This window comes from Sminthopsis crassicaudata, chromosome 2 (genome assembly GCF_048593235.1).
Source record: "Sminthopsis crassicaudata isolate SCR6 chromosome 2, ASM4859323v1, whole genome shotgun sequence".
Taxonomy (NCBI): domain Eukaryota; kingdom Metazoa; phylum Chordata; class Mammalia; order Dasyuromorphia; family Dasyuridae; genus Sminthopsis; species Sminthopsis crassicaudata.
The window spans coordinates 364272043-364293694 of NC_133618.1; the positions used below are offsets into that span (position 1 = coordinate 364272043).

General features: G+C 33.4%; 1 protein-coding gene across 3 annotated transcripts in view; it reads right to left on the reverse strand.

Annotated features, from left to right (window-relative positions):
• Positions 1-21652, reverse strand: part of AFF4 (ALF transcription elongation factor 4) — a 72305-nt gene that overhangs the window by 36379 nt on the left and 14274 nt on the right. Inside the window, exons 2-3 of one of the 3 annotated variants that reach the window (XM_074291014.1) lie at positions 1222-1314; positions 544-670 (exon numbers count right to left, since the gene is read on the reverse strand). In XM_074291014.1, the coding sequence (XP_074147115.1) occupies positions 544-666 (123 nt within the window). In that variant the 5' untranslated portion in view covers positions 667-670; positions 1222-1314. Of the gene's footprint in view, positions 1-543; positions 671-1221; positions 1331-21652 lie in introns of all 3 variants that reach the window. The other 2 variants (XM_074291015.1, XM_074291013.1) reach the window with 2 other exon arrangements.

Below are 21652 nucleotides of genomic sequence, written 5' to 3' on the forward strand. Positions count from 1 at the left end.
TATACCAATAAATGTAGATGAAATTTAGAAAAACCTACAAAGAACTCCTGTGGTCAAGTATATTGCTTTTGGATTTTTAAATGCCAAATTTTCTGCTCTGTTTGCTACAGAAATCAAGAAAAGAAATGCTTGTCATCTTAGTATTACTATTGCCATTATACAATGAATGTATACAGTTTCATAGAGTGGAAATCAGTCACAAAATAGACCAAAAGCAATTAAAGGATCTCTAAAAAACAATAAAGGATATTTCAAGTTTCTCAAATTTTAAAAAGACAGAATTTTAGCAAGGATAGCATTAATTAATGTTGTATATATTATAAGAAAAATGCCAAAAAGAACTGTTAATTTTGATCTAAGAAATTCAGCAGAAAAATTAAGAGGCGCAACTACTTAGAACAAGATGAAAATTTGTCATGTTCCCATTCATACCTTTAATAAATTTACTGTTTTCTTAGTAAGTTTCTTAAGTCACTGAACCTTGAAATTTAGAAAACTAGTTTAGAAATTAGAAAAATTAAGTTTAAAATTAGGCAAACTCACAACTTTGTATGGTTCAGCAAAGAGAGGAGAGTTGGGTGGGAAGGCTTCTTCACCCTGATGAATTTCCTGATTTCGCCTTTCCCTTTCTTTCATACGAAGCACATTCCGGTCTTCACGGTTCATGTTGCTATGAACAAAAACATAATATTCTATCATGGACAGAAGAGGAAGAAAAGATAAAATAACATCTGTTATATTGAATATGTCCATTGAGAACGTAAAATTGGAGAGTTCCTTATTGCAACTTCTTTCCCAAATAACAAAGGACACTACCTAAGTATGATTATGAATTGTTGAATGTTATTTCTATCTAGTCACTACTGCAACATGTTCCACTAGTGAATTTTATGCAATACTTTACACATTAAATCATAACCAAAATTGTCCAATCCCTTCCACAACACACTTTTAACTTAATATAAATTTGTTAAAAGGAGTTTACTACAAATCAAGCAAGGGAAATTTGTAAATGTGATTTCTCTAAGTTCTGAAAGAAGGTACCAGTGAAACCCAACTTACCACCACTTACTATTATGCTTCTAGGTTTTCTTCTTAAGAAATTTCCTCATTTTAATATTCTCCTAACTTGAATTATTATACCCATACTCCTCCCTCCTCCCCCTTCCCTTTTTCCCATGTCCCCAACAGGTCAGTGCTTGTTCTCTACTTTTCATCTACCTTATTTTGATTTCTTTTTGTTCCCAACACAGCTTCCTTGGTGTCCATCCTGTATGGCAGTTTGACCTCAGCTTTGCTGTTGTTCTAGATTCCCTAAAAAACGACATTTCTGCTCTAAATAAATTAATATTTCAATAAAGGGCAAAACTGGAACATCTAATCCAGGCATGTTGGGGGTGGGTTGGGGGAATGGGAGACAATGTAACAATTTTATTCAAAATTATCTTGGATTAATGTCATTAGAATGTATTGAAAAACAAAAAAATTTTGCTTTCAAGGGGAAAGGGGCATTTTTATTTCTTTAAAAAGCTGTTTGACATGTTCTGTTTCTTCTAAGAGCAGAACAAGGCGAGCCAGCAGAAAGGATTTAGGTAAAAGAGATAATTAAAAAGAGTAAATGGAATGGGTTACCAAGGGAGGCTATGCACAACCTACTTCTCTGAAAATCCTAGACCATTTGTCCTGGTTTCATTAAGAATAGCCCTGCTAATGGCAAAGAGATAGACCAGGCAATTCTAGTCTTGTGCTATGTACTTATTAAGAAAATTATGACTATTTTGTTTTATTAGAATATATTAAGACTTGAGTAAAAAACTTAAAATAAGGGAGTTAAAGACCATTCAATTGAATGCTCAGAGGACCAATATCTGAAAACAAAAATATTAATTTCAAAATATTTGATCCTATTCACATATATCCATTTCATGTAACTATTTATTAAGAATGCCCTTTAAAAAAAAACAACAACTTCTGAGTGAATACTTAAGCCAAAAATTTTGTCACACTGTTAGGATATTGTACAAAAATAAAGTTTATAAACTTCTTGAAAGCAGAGAAAATATCTTTTACTTCTTTGGTCTCCCCAGTTCTTAGCACAATGCCAAGCAAAAAGCAGCTTTAATAAATACTTGCTGATTATCTGATTCCTTTACATTATGAAGCTTTACTAAAAGTTGTCTTATCAAACTTAAAAAAAATACTGCTACCTTTTATAACTTTCTTAAAATAGCAGATGAGCAGGAAACAAGTTAAAAGATTAGTTTATCTTATTTTGCTTTAGTATGAATAAAATCCAAAGTAAAATTTCTACATGTGATTATCTTTCTTTTGTTGAAATGTATGCTAATATGCAATCCAGCATTTTATTTACACTAAATTTCATTTTTAAAGTTTCAAAGTTATTTGTGAAAATTTTTATTATCTTCTTTTGGAGAAGGGGAATGAGAATTATTGGTATTTTCTAAGAAATTAATAAGGAGAAGCTAATTTGTTATTTTTGAATAGTTAATTCAATAAAAGAAGTGAAATTTTCTCTTAATTTCTTAAAACACCAATATATTTATCTAATTAATTTGAATTCTTCCTTGAAAATCTACAGTAATTCTAGCAGGAACTAGATAAAAGTTAAAAAATATATCCTTTGAAAACAAATTCCATGGAATATGTTATATACTAAAAACTTATCTACACATGACCGTCTTTGATGAAATTGCAATCCGAACCCACTAAGTCTAGATAGAAAATAGCTTCCCTGGAATGAGCAAGTAAAAAACAATTGGTCAAAATTTCATAGGGGATGGAAGGAGAAGTATAAATAAACTCCTTGTGCCCTATGCCCTACCTATATCTCTTCTTTATCCTGGCAGAATTTTCCTTATGATATTTTTCATGAGTAATTTAGAAGATGAGATGAATTTATTTTGAGATTTTTAAAATGTCTAGAGTGGGAACAAGTAGAAGTATAGCTCCTACTTGGCAGAAGATCAAAAGTAATTATAAAGAGCTCACATAATTCTTACCCACTCATTTTCCCTAGTCTAACCAGAAAAGGTACTTAATGAGTATATATATTACTATTTAACTTCTTCAATAATTCAGATATAAATATAACCAATAGAAGAAGCATTAATAAGTCTGTTTACTTACACACACACACATATGAAGAACTTGAGATTCAAAAGGAGAAATGACTTGGCTAATGTTTCAAGGCCAATGAGTAATAGTGCATAATTATTATAACTATATAATACATACATACATACATACATATATAAATAATAGCAAGAGCTGCCTCCCCTAATTATGTCCCATATTGCCAATACTCTTATAGAAGAAGCTGTTATTGTTCCTCAATTTACCCAAACAACCATCTCTTTAGGGACATTTAAAATCAGCTACATATTGTGTAGCTTTTAAGTCATCTATGCATCTTTGGGAACCTCCAAACTCTACTCTTCCCTTTAAATTTATGGTGAGGTTTTTAAAAGCTATGTTTGAAAATAACACAAGGAAATATGAAGTTTACTTTTCTTACTCCTATTAACAAGGAGGGGCTAAAGTTCCCCAGTAATCCTAAAATTTAGGATTCCATTAAACTTAAAGGATTAAGATATCTACTATAGGGAAAGGACAGTGCAAGGCACTCAGAATCAAAAGGAAGCTGAAAACTACTTTGCTCATCTCAAGAGATTTACAATCTGCTAGTAAAGAGAGAGATAAGACATGTACAAAATTAGAATAAAATGGAGTGATCCAAAGGACTATAATAAAACTTAAGGTAACACTTAAATCAGGAGAAATCAAGGAAAGCTTCATGGAGCAACTAACACCTGACCTCAAGGAAGATTTTAACAGGCAAAGATGAGGATGTTTTATTAATTCATTTGATCAAGAGTGACAAAAATATTATATGAAAACAGCAAACCAGCGGGGGGAAAAACTGACACTAAGCAATTCTTCTTAATACAAGACTCTTAAAGAGTGAAACCTGTTTTTTGTTACAGGGAGCCAGGGTATATACAATGTTCAATTTGGTTGCTATATATAAGGTAAAAATATCAGAAAAGGTTTTTTTAGGCCTGTTTGCCTCAGTTTCCACAACTGTAAAATAGTGTTGTAAAGATCAAATGAGATAATATTTATAAACTGTTTAACACACAATAGAAACTTAATCAAGACTTGTTCACCTTCCCTCTGCCATTGCTCAAATGATAATCTTAGCATTTTCTATTTTTTTAACTTTAAGGTGTCTAGAGCTGACTGGTTTTATCATGTCAGTTTGGGAGATGAGATACTTCAAGAATTAAAGTTCCAGATTTTAAAATACCCTTTTAGTTGAAAGTTTCATGACATTTACAGGTGTATTGCCTAAAATTATTTATACATTAGCACAGAAAAGTTATCTTTTGAAGAAATTGTGTAGGGATTTATTGAAAATTTTGATGTCAGAGCTTCTCCAATGCTTGATTCTATCTTCTTATCGACAGTTCCCCTGTACTCCCTGTATATCCTTCATCCCAAACTTTGTTTTAGATTATTTCATATAAGTCTTCCTATATTTCTTTGTATCCTTGTCATTTCTTATGGAATAAATCTTCACTTAACTCTACTCTGACATATTTTATAAAAATATGCCCCTCTTCTTTCCCCTACTAATCAAATCAGGAGCAAGAATGAGACCATAAATTAATTTTTATACGGGGGAGGGAAAGGCTAGAAGAACATAAAGAGAAAGCAAAGAATGCAAGCAAGATTTCCCTCTTAAGCTATCTCTCTGTAGTACCTGTCAGAAATGGGAAGGGAATCTACTAACTGTCAAATACAAGGTGGACCCTGAGAGGGGTTTATTTCAGTAAGTTTCCACAGTACACTGAGAAATGGAAAACAATGCATTTCTGGAAATCACATAGACACTTAAAACAAACAAAAAAAAGCAATAATGTGCCAATATACCATGTGTAACTTCAATAGTAGATAATCTTAACATGAATGTTCTTTCAATGAGAATAAGGCAAATCCTCAGCATTATACCACTGGTCATAGATGACATTTTCTAGCAATACCTCATTACATTAATTATTAATTCATTCTAACATATTAGTCAGACCTAATTTAAGAAGCTGACATAATTTCCTACAAAAGAAATTACTTGAGAGCTCAGTTTTTTCTAGGATTTATTGGCACAAAATTAAATCATCAATTATGTCCAAAACACCTTTTGAAAGATCATCTTTTCAGTAGACTAGTCTAACTGGTAAAGACATGTTCAGTCTACTACTTTGATTTTGAGTCAGGAGCTTTTTTTTTCATGGGCAACTAACAAGTCTATCAAGATTAGAGAAAGGTCTATTGTGTTTGTAACCAGTTGGTCATCAAAATATTGAGGTTCTTTGTTAGAATATCTAATATAAAATAACATCATTATTACTATACCCTAACTATTCACTGTCATCAGGAAGATTTTAAGAAAAAAAATTTAAGAAATTATTTTACAATATTCTTAATACAAATAACAAAATATAAGGGAAAGCCCCAAATAAAACAAAACCTATACTGGGAAGTTTTTAAAAGCTATATGCTCTTTAAAAAAAAAAAAAACTGACTTCCAGGAGTAGAGCCAAGATGGCAGAGACAACACAAGTTTCTTTCTGACCTTCTTTTACAACCCTCAGACTAATTAGCAAATCCAGCCTCTGAATTAGCTCTGATGGCAAAACCTACAAATATTGGGAATACAACAAATTACCAGCAGAAGATAATTTAGAAGATGGCCAGAAAAGGTCTGTTTCAATTGAAAATGGGAAGGAGGCAGCTAGCACAAGCAGTTAAGCACAAATGTCAGCACAGACAGTGCAGAGTCCTGGAGTGGTGCAGTCTCCACAAGGCAGAATCTACAGCAGCAGTGCTGGCTACTCTGCCTTGGCTGCAAGCCAGTAGATCAGCAGAGAAGTTAGAATAGTTAGAAAATATCCAACACAAAAGGTAAATAATGAACCCAGAACTGCCAGAATCTCATGGGACCTGGTCAGGCCCAGCCATCACCGGGAGTGAGTCAGCACTGACCCAGTACGCAGCTAAAGCCACTGCTTGGAAAACCTCCCCTGCCCTAAAAGCAGACTTTAACATTTTTCTTAAAAAACTGAGTAAAAAAGTAAAGAGAACTCTGATGATAGACAGCTTTTACGATGAAAAAGAAGAGATTTCAAACCCTAGAGACTAAAGGCAAATTATCTCCAGATGAAGCACCAAAAGATGATATAACCTGGTCCCTCCATCACACAAAGCTCTTCTAGAAGGAACTAAAAAGGATCTTAAAAGAGAGTTAAAAGAAAAATGGGGAAAGGAAACGAACACTTTGCAAGAGAGTATAGAAAATGCATATAACTTATTAAAAGTTAGATTTGATAAAAATGGAAAAAGAAAATAACTTCCAGAAAAACAGAATTTGTGAAATGGGGGGAAAAAATTCCATAGAAAAAACACAAAAAGTAAAATAAATAAATAAATGAAGAAAATAATTCACTAAAATTCAGAACTAAACAAATAGAAATGAATGACAATGAGATAAGAATCAGTCAAGCAAAACAAAACAAAACAAAATGTAAATTACCTAATTGAGAAAACAACTTACCTAGAAAATAGATCTAGGAAAGCAGATCTAAGGATTATTGGACTCCCTGAAATCCATGATGAAAAAAAGAGCTTAGACAGTATTTTTCAGGAAATCATCAAAGGTGTATGTCATAGAATCAGAAGGTAAAATGACCACTGAAAGAATTCACTGAACACCTTCTGAAAGAGACCCCAAAATTAAAACCCCAAGGAATAGTGTGGCTAAATTTCAGAACTATAGGACTAAGAAAAAAAAATTACAAACAGCCAGAAAGAAACAATTCAAATGCAAGATACCACAATAAGGATTACTCAGAACCTAGCAGCTTCCACTTTAAAGGAAGAGTCTGGAATCTGATATTCAGAAAGGCAAAGGAACTTGGAATGCAGCCAAGAATAAATTACTCTGCTAAACTGACCATTTACTTTCAGGGTAGAAGATGGACATTCAATGAAACTGGTGAATTCCATTTATTTTTGACAAAAAGACCAGAGTTTAACAAAACATTTGACCTCCAAATATAGAACTCAAAAGAAGTATAAAAAGGTAAAAAGAAAAAAAAAAAAAAAACAACAACTCTTGAGAACTATTTCTGTTATGGGTATACATAAAGAATATATGTATAGGGGCAGGAAGACCTGAGTTCAAATGTGACATCAGACTCTTAACACTTCCTAGCTGTGTGACTCTGGGCAAGTCACTTAACCCTAACTGCCTCAGCAAAAAGAAAAAAAATATATATATACGTATAATCTGATTTTACTATTATAAAAAGAGACTAGAGGTGAAAAGGGGTTTGCAACAGAAAAAAAGGGAAAAGTGAATGAGGAAATCTCAGGAAGATCTCAGGAAGAGGCAAAGAAAACCTATGATAACTGGGGGAAAGAGAAGGTGACAAATATTGTATGAATCTTATTCTCATCAGATTTGGCTCAAAAAAAGAATATATGTTTGGTCTCACTGAAAAATTTCACTCACCTTATAGAAAATGGGGAAGGCAAAGGCAAAAAGGGAAGGAGTAGGCTAAATAGAAGGGAAAACAGAAACAGTAGAGGAAAGGTATAAGAAAGGGGAAAGGTCTCTAAAGGGGAAGGACTGCTTGAGACAAGTAGTGCTCATAAGCAAAATACTGGGGAGGAGGGAAAGGGGAAAAGGAAAGAGAAAAGTATAATTTGGGGTTAATAAGATGGCAGGAAATACAGAATTAGTAGTTTTAACTGTAAATGTGACTGTAAATGTGAATGGGGTGAACTCTCCCATAAAACATAAGTGGATAGTAGACTGGATTAAAAGCCAGAATCCTATAATATGTTGTTTACAAGAAACACATTTAAAGCAGAGCGATACATACAGAGTAAAGGCAAAAGGCTAGAGCAGAATCTATTACGCTTCAAGTGAAGTAAAAAAAAAGCAGGGATAGCCATCCTGATCTCAGATCAAGCAAAAGCAAAAGCAAAATTGATCTAATTAAAAAAGATGAGGAAGGAAACTATATCTTGCTAGATAATGAGGCAATATCAATATTAAACATATATGCACTAAGTGGTGTAGCATCTAAATTCCAAAAGGAGAAGTTAAGAGAGTTGTAAGAAGAAATAGATAGCAAAACTATAACAGTAGGAGATCTCAACCTTGTTCTCTCAGAATTAGAGAAATCAAAACACAAAATAAATTTTTTAAAAGATGTTAAAGAGATAAATAGAATACTGGAAAAACTAAATATGATAGATCTTTGGAGAAAATTGAATGGAGACAACATACCAAAATTTGTGGAATTCAGCCAAAGCAAAGGGAAAAAATTTATATCTCTAGATACTTACTTGCATAAAATAGAGAAAGACATCAATAAATTGGGCTTGCAACTAAAAAAACTAGAAAAAAAAATTTAAAAACACCCAAATACCAAACTTGAAATTCTAAAAATAAAAGGAGAACTCAATAAAATTGAAAGCAAAAAAAAAACTATTAAATGAATAAATAAAACTAAGACTTGGTTTTATGAAAACCAACAAAATAAACCTTTAGTTAATTTGATTAGAAAATGGAAAATCAAATTATTAGTCTCAAAAATGAAATGGAAAAACTATCCACCAATGAAGAGGAAATTAGAGCAATTATTAGGCGTTACTTTGCCCAACTTTATGCCAAGAAATTTGACAACCTAAGTGAAATGGAGGAATACCTACAAAAATAGATTGTCCAGATTAACAGAAGAGGAAATAAATTACTCAAATAGTCCCATTTTAGAAAAAGAAATAGAACAATCTATTAATCAACTCCCTAAGAAGATGGATTTACATGTGAATTCTACCAAACATTTAAAGAACAATTAACTCCTATATTACTATATTACATATATATATATATTCACACACACACACATACTATTTGAAAAAATAGGGAATGAAAGACTCCTACCAAATTCCTTTTTTGACACAGAGATGGTATTGATACCTAAACCAGATAGGACAAAATCAGAGAAAAAAAATTATAGACCAATTTCCCTAATGAATATTGATGCAAAAATCTTACATACAATATTAGCAAAGAGATTACAGATAATCATCCCCACGATAATACACCATGACCAAGCAGGATTTAATACTAGGAATGCAGGACTGGTTCAATATTAAGAAAACTATTAGCATAACTAACTATATCAATAACCAAATTAATAAAAACCATATTATCTTAATAGATGCAGAAAAAAGCATTTGATAAAATCCAACCCCCATTCCCAATAAAAACACCAGCGAGTATAGGAATAAATGTATTTTTCCTTAAAACAGTCAGTAGCATCTATTTAAACCATCAACAAGTATCATATGTAATATGGCTAAACTGGAACCATTCCCAATAAGATTAGGGGCAAAACAAGGTTCCCAACTGTCACTACTGCTATTCAATATTGTATTAGAAATGTTAGCTTTTGCAGTAAGAGAAGAAAAAGAGATGAAAGGAATTAAAGGAAGAAAGTAGGTAATGAAGAAACCAAATTATCACTCTTTGGAGTATTTGACAAACCTAAAGGACCCAGCTTTTGGGATTAAGAATTCAGGGTTTGACAAAAACTGCTGGAAAAATTGGAAAGTAGGCATAGACTCCCACCTAACACCATATACCAAGATAATGTCAAAATGGGTTCATGATCTAAACATAAAAAAATATTATAAACAAATTAGCAGGATATAGGATAGTTTACCTCTCAAACCTATGGAAGAGTAAGGAATTTGTGAATCTGATGGATGTGGCTCTCTTCAACATCGAGATGATTCAAATTACTTTCACTTGTTCAGTGATGAAGAGAGCCATCTACACCCAGAGAGAGAACCATGGGAACAGAGTGTGGAACACAACATAGTATTCTCACTTTCTCTGTTATTTGCTTGCATTTTGTTTTCTCTCTCAGTTTTTCTTTTCCTCAATTGGAGAATTGATAAATGGTCAAAGGATATGGACAGACAATTTTCAGATGAAGAAATTGAAATTATTTGTAACCACATGAAAAGATGCTCCAAATCACTATGGAACAGAGAAATGCAAATTAAGATAACTCTTGAGATACCACTACACACCTCTTAGATTGCTAAAATGACATGAAAGGATAAAGACAAATTTTGGAGGGGATGTGGGCTACTGACACATTGTTGGTAGAACTGTGAAAAGATCCAATCATTGTGGAGAGCAGTTTGGAACTATGCTCAAAAATTTATCAAACTGTGCATACACTTTTACCCAGCAGTGTTTGTACTAAGATTATATCCCAAGGAAATACTAAACAAGGGAAAGGAACCTGTATATGCCAAAATGTTTGTGGCAGCCCTCCTTGTAGTGGCAAGTAACTGGAAACTGAGTGGATGCCCATCAATTGGAGAATGGCTTAATAAATTATGTTCTCTAAGTATTGACCAGCAGGATGATTTCAGAAAGGCTTGGAGAGGCTTACATGAATTGATACTAAATGAAATGAGCAGAACTAGCAGATACATGGCAACAGAAAGACTAGACGATGATCAATTCTGATGGATGTGGCTCTCTTCAACATCGAGATGATTCAAATTACTTTCACTTGTTCAGTGATGAAGAGAGCCATCTACACCCAGAGAGAGAACCATGGGAACAGAGTGTGGAACACAACATAGTATTCTCACTTTCTCTGTTATTTGCTTGCATTTTGTTTTCTCTCTCAGTTTTTCTTTTCCTTCTTGATTTGATTTTTCTTGTGTAGCAAGATAATTGTATAAATATGTGTACATTTATTGGATTTAACATGTATTTCAACATATTTAACATGTATTGGACTACCTGCCAGCTAGGGGAGAGGGTGGGGAGAAGGAGGGAAAAATTTGAAACAAAAGGGTTTGCAAGGATCAATGTTGGAAAAATTACCTGTGCATATGCTTTGTAAATAAAAAGCTTTAATTTAAAAAAAAAAAAAAAAAAAAAAAGACTTTTTTAGAGCAAATCATCCCTAGATATGGAATAGTGGAGAGGACAGACTCAGACTAGGGAACTAATTTCACAACGGAAGACTCAGAGACTTAGCCAAAGCACTAGAAATCACTTGGAATTTTCATACCTCCCTGGCACTCGCTGTCTACTGGTAAGGTTGAACGGATGAATCAGGAAATCAAAAGACAATTAACTAAACTGGGGATGGAAATCCACTACTATGCATTAAATGTCTGCCCCTGGCTTTAATAAGAATCAGAACCAAACCCCCAGTGGGATATTAGGTTACCACCTTATGAATTATTATACAGCTATCCCTTCCTCACCTCTCCTCTCTCTCCACAACAAACCTGGGATCCTATATTTGATATCAAAAATTTATTCCTGAAAAGTATCTTAAGACCTTAATAATTCACCTACAAGAACTATAGCAGAAAGAATAGATTGCCCAAACTCCCCCTTTGGGTTTTTCCATACACAAATTTCAAGTTAGTGATTGGGTATATATAAAAGTATGAAAAGAAGAAAAATTAACCCGAGCTGGGATGGTCCCTTTCAGATTTTATTGATTTCAGACAGCCATACGCACTCAGGAACGTGGTTAGACTCACCACACTTGTGTAAAAGAACCTATTCCTTCCTTGAAGCCCAAATGGACATCTGAGGCCTGAGGTAAACTGAAATTACATCTTCAGCTAAAACATCCTACTGATCAGGCTCCTTACTCATGAGGAATAATGGTTAGAAATTCCCAAGAAGGAGGTGTTCAATCCTTGTAGTCCTCACTGCTGATTTTGTTTGTGTTTAGTTTCTCTATTCATGAAGAGACCATATCTTTTTCTGAGGGATCCCTCCTCTCTTTTCTCCAGAAATGTAATTCCAGTGCTAGAATATAGTCACATTCTCAATCAATTAGAATGAGTCAATGGTGGGGGAAGGTCAATATTATTTATTGCCCCTTCTGTCTGTGCTGAAAGCCCTCACTTTCACCTCTCCACATGGTGAATGACTGCCCACTTCTCCCCCTCCGTTCCACCCTCTTCCTTCTCTCTCTCTCTCTCTCTCTCTCTGTATATATATATGTAAAGTTTTTGTGTTTTTTTTTTTCAAAACATATGCATGGATAATTTGACAACACTGACCCTTGCATAGCCTCGTATTTCAGATTTTTCTCTTCCTTCCCCCCAACCTCTCCCCTAGATGGCAGGTAATCCAATAGATGATTAAACATGTTAAAATATATGTTAAATCCAACATGCATAAACATATTTATACCATTATCTTGCTGTACAGGAAAAAATCAAATAACAAAAAAGAATGTAAATGAGTAGAAAACAAAATGCAAGTGAACAAACAACAAAAAAAGTAAGAATGTTATGTTGTGATTCACATTCAGTTCCCACAGTCCTCTCTCTGGGTATAGATGGCTCTCTTTAATACAAGATCACTGGAACTGGCATCAATCATCTCATTGTTGGAAAGAGTTACATTCGTCAGAAGTGATCATCGTATGATAATGATGTTGTTGTGTACAATGATCTCCTGGTTCTGCTCATTTCACTTAACATCAGTTCATATAACTCTCTCCAGGCCTCTCTAAAAACATCTTCCTGATCATTTCTTATAGAATAATAATATTCCATAACATGCATAAACCTATTCAGCCATTTTCCAATTGATGGGCATCCACTCAGTTTCCAGTTTCTTGACACTATGCTACCACAAATATTTTTGCACATGTGGGTTCCTTTCCTTCAAGATCTCTTTGGGATATAGGCCCAATAGAAATATTGTTGGGTCAAAGAGTATGCACAGTTTGATAACTTTTTGAACATAATTCCAAATTGCTCTCCAGAATGGCTGGATCCATTCACAGATACACCAACATATTACTGTCCCAGATTTCCCACATCCCCTCCAACATTCATCCTTGTTTTTTCTTGCCATCTTAGCTAATCTGAGAAGTGTGTAATAGTACCTCAGAGTTATCTTAATTTGCATTTCTCTGATCAGTAGTGATTTAGAGTACTACCTTCTCATATGATTAGAAATAATTGTAATGTCTTTATCTGAAAATTGTTCATATCCTTTGACCATTTGGAGAATGGCTTGAAGTCTTATAAATTTGATTAAATTCTCTATATGTTTTAGAAATGAGGGCTTTATCAGAATCTTTAAATGTAAAAATGATTTCCCAAATTACTGTGACTGCCCACTTCTCATGAGAACTGCATAAACTCTCTCCTTACACCTTGAAAGATCTCCGAGTAAGTTGCATACCACACAATGGCAAGTATTATAAACTTAAGAATCCAAACTCATTACTATGCTTTTAATCAGGTCTCTAATACCAGAATATTATGACTGAAACATGATCTGTTACTTATCTGTTACTAATGCTGTTATCAAAGAGCTATTATATAAGATACAAAATTTGTATTATATTATATACTGTATTATAAAAGACATATAACACTCGCATAATTTGATCCTGAGGTAAGATTTCAGATTCCTTCCTACATTGTGGGCTCTCAAATTATCAGCCACTATTTCTAATACTATTTATTGCATATTTGTAGAGAAAAATAATTTTTCACCATGTCCTTTCCATTTTAGTTGGCACAAGATTTAATGTTGTAGTACATATGCCAACTCATTAATTGTGGAGATATGAATTGGTACAACTTTTCTGGGAAAAAATGTGAATCTAGATTGACTTAGAGATTCCATTATGTTCAAAAGAAGTTAATGAAAGCAAGATCCATATATACAAAAATGTTCATGATTTGTAATAATAAAAATTAAAAAGAAAATGCCTGAATAAATTATGGTATATGAATGTACTGAACCTAAAGAATGATGATTGTTAAGAGGCAGCATGGTACAGTGCACTGGGTTCAAATGACTTGGGTTCAAATCCTATCTCTAATGAAGTTCTGTGTTGTCCTGATCAAATAATTTTACCTCCTTATATCTCAATTTTCCTAACTTAAGCGAGGAGACGCTATAAAGTCTATATAGACGCTAAGGTTCCTTCTGGTTCTAATTCTATGATCCTTTTATCTTAGTAATTAATAGAAATATGAGAAGACTTATGAAGTGATGAAGGATTAAAAATGCAAGGTCAAAAAGGGACTAAAAAACAATGTAAATAAAAGTAACATGAAAAAGCCACAAAACTCTGGTCAAATGCATCAAAACAAAGATAATACAATAATGACCACCAACAATAAATAATATCAAATATTCTTGTAAACTAGTAATCCACTTCCAACGTCCATTTAATCAGAATATTTCATCTTGAGTTACAGATATCACATGTAATCATCTGTTCCCTGGAAATATCTTGGACATTCTAGAATTGGCTCATTTTCTGAGCAACTCTGAAAGGGGCTCTTTGGTTCCAATTCATTTGTAGAGATTCCTAGGTAACTTTGCTAAAATCTACTAGTAACAAGAATCAATACAACTTAATACAACATCCTAAATTTGCTTTTCCAAGAAAATAACCAGTTCAGGTGGGGAAAATTTTGCTTTTAATATGCCACTTACCTATTTTATTTTTATCTAAACCATTAACAGGCTAAAGGAAGAAGGCCTGATTTGGAAAAATGATCCCGAATTTGAGAATTTCTATTTCTATCTAAAACATACTCATGGCCTATATATCCCATTACAGGCAGAAAGGACTCTGACACACTCACACACTCTCTCTCTCTCTCTCTCTCTCTCTCTCTCTCTCTCTCTCTCTCTCTCTCTCTCTCTCTCTCTCTCACACACACACACACACACACACACACACACACACACACACTTACTCTCTCACATATACACACGCTCCTAGGACCTAATCTTATACCAAATATATAATTAATCTCATATACACAAATACATAGTTATTGGCAAATCTCAAAATTCATTTATTGAGTTGTTTAGGATATAGAACTGACTACAAATTCAGTTTTAAAAAAAAAAATTAGATTAGACTTGAGTGTGCTAAGGTAAGGGAGCATAGAGGCCACCTCGACTCCTGATGCACAATAAGTTGTCTGCCACATTGCAGAAACACCCTTGTTAAACAAGGAGCAGTGATGTGCTACATGGGAAAGGGATCTATCTGAGGGTCACAGCGCAGTTGCTCGAAAGCAGGGATGACTTAACAGGGTCTCTTGCTTGTGAGCAGGTTGCTGCAATGGCTGGATTGGCTCTCCTCCCATTGGTAGATACCATGCATACACAAAGCCCATGAACTGCTTCTTTGAATGGTGACTGGGGATTGTATACTGTTGGTGTGTTGATCACACTTGCAAAAATGTATATCAACAAGGTTGTGTGGCATAATAAATTGGAGCTCTTTTCACACTCTGAGTCTCCTACCTCATTCATTTAGCCTCTGACATCAAAGGGCTCTTATACTTTGAGCTCTCAATCAGGATGGCTGTAACAGAGGTGTCTGCAACAGAGGTGTCTGCCAGCTGAATACAAGAGTATGGAAATTGAATGTAGTTCAAAACACAATATTTCACCTTTTTTTTGTTGTTTGGTTTTCTCCTCCCCCACAAAAAAATTTTTTTCTCTTTTGAGTAGATTTTTCTTATACAGTATGACAAGTGTGGAAATATGTTTAGAAAAATTGCACATGTTTAACTTATTTGGATTGCTTACTTTAAACTGTTCCAAAAATTTGGAACACAAGGTTTTGCGAAGGTAAATGTTGAAAACTAACTTTGCATGTATTTGGAAAAATAAAATACTATAAATAATTTTTTAAAAAGTAAGATTTTCTTACTTTCATTCTATTATACTAATTCAGATTTTTTTATATTAATTAACAGATTTAGTATTGTAACAACTTCTGCTGCCTACCTATCCTGATAACAGAAATTTGTTATGAAAGGAAAAAGGAGGGACATGGTTATAACAATATCAAAAGTATCCCCCCTTAAGAGAAGACAACATATGTCATGAGAAGGGAAAAAAAATTCCCTTAATTCCAGGCTCATAGAGCAAAGTCCCACATTATTTATGGGTTATTATATAGCCAGATGCAGAATTAACCAGGTGGGAAAATTTCTTATTCATAAATAAAATAGCATGAAGGAGAAACTGAGTCAAAAGGATCCTATATCAGCCAGGGACATCCCTTCAACGGCTCTCAGGAAGCACATGGTATTTCCTTCAAATGACTTATTAACTTAATATTATCATGTCTGAAATCAAAATTGAGAACAATATCAAATTATAGTCCCAAAAACTTTTACCTTGAATAGCAAAATTTCACTATTCACCGGGATATTACTTTCATTAGGGTTATAATTTCTCTTATGTTGCAATAACAGTTAATTATAAAAGTTTACCCCGAATTTTGAAAAAAATTCACTCAACATCTTTTGCTTTCTCTCCCTCTCTTTTTTTTTTTTCAATTTAAATTCAACCTGGTATAAAAATCATTTATTAGAAATTAAGAGAATAATCACGTTCTAGAATTCCACATTGATGCTGAATATATGAAAAAACAAAAATAAACCACTGCCTACTTTCAAAATTTTCATAATCATGAATCATCACATAAACCACTATCATATCATAAGCAAATTTATAATATCCTCCTTTTGGGAAAGAGTGTGAGAAAAAGGGATCCCATTTTCTCAGTGAACCAATTCATTATTCAGAATTTCAAAACATTTACCAGGTTCTTTCAAAATACAGATAAGAATTTAAGACCTAGCCCAAGCAAATAGCCTTAAGTAATCCTACAGATAAAGATAACTTTAGAGGACTTTGTTACTTTTTTTTCCCAATAAAATATGGTCTTTAAAGGCAGAATTTTTATATACTTCAAATAAGTATATTTCAAATAAGTCCATGCTGCAAATTTATTACTATAGTTTCCATATAATAAAGAATAACCACATAATATTTCTCATAACCTTAACTCAAGAAAACAAAACCTCCTTCAAACTTCTTTCCAAAACCCTTTTACACTCAAACCCTACGTGCTTGAATTTTCTCTCATTTCTCCAGAGAGCCCTCCATTTTCTTGTTCTTTTCATATTCTGATCTTATGCTTCTCTTACTTTCTTACTCAAGTCTTTATTTCTCAATCATATTCCAGACTATTTATAGAACATAGTTTCATTCTACAAAATTTTCCTTTCTAATTTAGGATGATTTATTTCAGAATACACTTAATGATAATGCTATTTGGGGTTTATTTTTTAGAAAGACTTTATTTCTGGTTTACCTAAACAATTAAATTCTGTTTTATCATTTAAAGAAAAAAATACAGCAATAACACCAAGACATTCTTCCAAATTTTATTTACTCTTTAGTTATTTCCTAATTTAAACAAGCTTCTCAATCACCTTCTTTACCGGCATTACATTCTTCAGTGAAAAAAATAATAAAGGCTTAAACACAGTTTCTTCCAGTTTTTTGTTTTTCCTTAAAATAAATTCTATAGCATTACCAAAAACTTATTTAAAAAATTATCAAAATTATTAAAAAATGCAAATGTTTCAAATTAAATTTGCAAAGTTTATTATAGAAACCTTACATTTCCATCAGGGATTTAGTCTCTAATTAGTTTACAATGCCATAAAACCCTGCAGACTAGGAAGAAATATTCCTTTTCTTCTAATCAGCAAGCCTCTAGTCTATCTTCCCAGATTGGCCAGAATTAAAGGGACAGAAAAAGAGAATTTCTGGAGGCTCTTAAATGTTTGAAAGGAAAAAACAATAACAGCTAGATGGTATAGTGGATTGAACACTGGCCCTGGGACACTTAATATTTTCTAACTGTGTGACTCTGGGCAAACCACCCCAATTGACTTACAAAAACAAAAACAAAAACAAAAAAAAAAAAAGAGGAAATGTTGAAAACTATCTATGTATAAATGAAAAGAATAGAGGGGCAGAGCCAAGATGTTAGAGGTAAAATGAATTTATCTAAGCTCTTCCTAGCTTCCCTTAGAATCAAACTAGATCAAATCTCTGAATAGATTTTTGAGTAACAGAACCAACAAATATTTGGAGTGTAACAAATTTCCAGCAGAAGATATCTTGGAAAGACTTCAGGAAAGGTCTGTTTCAATTGGGGAGAGAGGAAGAATGAAGCCTGGCACAGGCACAGTGCGAAGAGGCCCCTCACAGGGAATCTACTGGGAATCTCTTAGTCACAATACAGTGGCAATGACTACTCTGTCCTGATTCAGAAGGCCAGTGGATCAGACTAGCTGTGAGACTTCCAATGTAACTGCAGAGGGCAAATGAATCCCTGTACTCCAGCATAACAGGTGGGACTTAGCCAGGCCCATCCAGGGCAGAAAGGAAGCTTGCAGCACCACTAGCCCCAGCTTCTCAATGAGAAGCCCCTTTCAACTTGTAAAGGAAGCTTGGGATAATCTGTCCTGTGCCCTAGGAGCAGACTTCAACCTTTAAAAATCAAAAAGAGTTATTATGGAAACAAGGAAGAATAAAGCGAGAACATTAAAGGCAAAATGCCTCCAGATAAAGCCTCAAAGTGGGATATGAATTGCTCTCCAACTTAAAAGCTCTCTTGGAAGAATTCAAAAAGGTTCTTTAAAAAAAAAAAAAAAAATTAGAAGAAAAATGGGGAAAGGAAATGCAGGCTTTGCAGTATTTGGAAAAGGAAACGAATTGTCTGAAAAAAACCAACTCCTTGGGGCAGCTAGGTGGCATAGTGAATAGAGCACCAGCCCTGAATTCAGGAGGACCCAAGTTCAAATCTGTGTTCAGACACTTAACACTTCCTAGCTATGTGACCCTGGGCAAGTCATTTAACCCCAGCCTCAGAAAAACAAACAAACAAACAAAAAACAACTCCTTAAAAAATGCATTTATTGGGGCAGCTTTAAAAAAATAGATTTGGTGAAATGGAAAAAGAACAACTCCTTTAAAAATACAATCAGTAAAATGGGGGGAAAAACAAAACAAAACAACAACTCCATTAAAAGTACAATTGGCCAAATGCCAATTCGGAGGCTAAAAAAAAAAAAGGTATTAAAGAAAATGAACTGAAATAGATGACTCAATGAGACATCAATAATTAGTCCAAAAAAAAAAAAGAAAGAAAGAAAAAAAGAGGAATATGTAAAATACATCACTGGAAAAGCAACTGATATGGAAAACAGATCCAGTAGAGATAATCTTAAGAATTATTAGACTATCTAAAAATCATGATGAAAAAAAGAAGCTGGACAACATCTTTCAAGAAATCATCAAGATTAAATGCCCTAATATCCCAGAACCAGAGGATAAAAATCATTAAAAGAATCCACCAATCACCTCCTGAAAGAGACCCCAAAATCAAATCTCCAAGAAATATTGTAGCTAAATTCCAAAATTATCAAATCAAGGAGAAAATACTACAAGCAGCCAAAAAGAAACTATGTAACTATTAAGAAGCCACAATCAGGATTACCCAAAACTTAGTAGTTTCTACTTTAAAGGATCGGAGGACCTGAAATATGATATTCCAGTGGGCAGAGGAGCTTGAACTGCAGCTAAGAATCAATTACCCAGCAAAACTAAACATTATTTTTCAGGGGAAAAGATTAGACATTCAATGAAATAGAGGGTTTTCAATTTTTGATGAAAAGATCAGAGCTGACCAGAAAAATTCATCTTCAAATACAGAACTCAAGACAAGCTTAAGAAAATAAAAAGGGAAGAAAAACCTATGTTTTTTAAAAGATTAAAATGTTTGTAACCCTACATGGGAAGATGTAACTCTTGAAAACTCTGTCAGGGATATACTTAGAGGGTGTAGATATAAGTTGACGTTAAAGTGACAATAAAAAAAATAAATAAATAAATAAAAATAAAACTAAGGGTCGAAAAGGGATGAAACTGTAAGAAAAAGAAAGGGGAGGTAAATTACATCACATGAAGAGAAAAAAAGATCTATCACAATTGAGGGAAAGAAGGAAGAGAGATGAACATTGTTTGAACCTTAATCTAATCAGATTTGGCTCAAGGAGAAAACATCAGAAATACTTAGTTTGGTATAGAACTCTATAATATATATGTCTCATCCTACAGGTAAGTAGTAGAGGAAAGGGGAAAGGAAAGGAAGAAACTAATAGAAGAGAAGGCAGAAGTAGAAGGGGGAAGAGCTAAAAAAAAAAAAAGAGAAGGCAAATTGAGGGAGGTGATGGTCAGAAGCAAAACAATGATGAGGAGGGAAAGAGGTAAAGAAAAGAGAAAAGTTAACCTGGGAAAAATAACATAATGGGAAATGCAGACTTAGTCATTTTAAGTGTGAATGTGAATAGGATAAATTCTTCTATAAAACAGAAGTAAATAGCAAACTGGATCAAAAGCCAGACTCCTAAGATATGCTGTTTACAAGAAACACATTTGAAGCAGAGATACATACAGAGTAAAGGTAAAAGGCTGGAGCAGAATCTACTGCACTTCAGCTAAAGTTAAAAACAAAACAAAACAAAACAAAACAAAACAAAACCAACCAACAAACAAACAAAAAACAGGAGTAATCGGATAAAGCAAAAATATATCTAATTAAATGAAATAAAGGATCCAGCAATGTCTCTACTTGGTCTGCATCCCAAAGAGATCATAAAAAAGGAAAAAGGACTCACATATGCAATGATGTTTGTAGCAGCTCTTTTTGTAAGTGGCAAGAAAGTGGAAACTGAGTGGATGTCCATTGGACAATTGGAAAAGGTGGAAAATGGCTTTGTAAGTTATGGTATATGAATGCTATGGAATATTATTGTTCTATAAGAAACAATCAGTAGATGATTTCTGAAAGTTCTGGAGAGACTTACATGAATCGATCTTAAGTGAAATGATTAGAACCAAGAGAACATTATACACAGTAACAAAAAAGATTGTGTGATGATCAACTCTGATAGACTTGATACTTTTCAACAATAAGGTGATACAGGGCAATTCCAATAGAGTTGTGATGGAAAGAACCATCTGCATCCAGAAAGAGGACTATGGAGACTGAATGTGGATCACAATGTAGTATTTGCACCTTTGTTGTTGCTGCTTGCTTTCTTTTTTTTCTCATTTTTTTCCCTTTTGATCTGATTTTTCTTGTGCAATAAGAAAATTTGTGGAACTATGTTTAGAAGAATTGCACTTATTTAACTTATATTGGATTACTTGTTATCTAGGGAAGGAGGGTCAGGGAAAGGGAGAAATATTTGGAGCACAAGATTTTGCAAGGATGAAAGCTGAAAACTATCTTTGCATGTATTTTGAAAATAAAAACCTCTTGCTAAATTTTTTAAAAAGAGATAAGGAAGGAAACTATAATCGGAAAGAATAAAATATCAAGTAGAAAAGTTTTTCCTTCTCTTCCACTGAAATTTTAACAATAAAAAAGAAAGTATACACAATTTTCTTAAAAGTAGTTTCAAAGCTTTTCATTTGTAGTCATTGAAAATTCCTTCTTGAATTTATGACCAGAGGAGAACTAGAGATCATTATTGATCACAAAATAGAAGATTTTGATTACATCAAACTAAAAAGTTTCTGTACAAATAATACTAATGCAAACAAGATTAGAAGGGAAGTAACAAATTGGGAAAATAT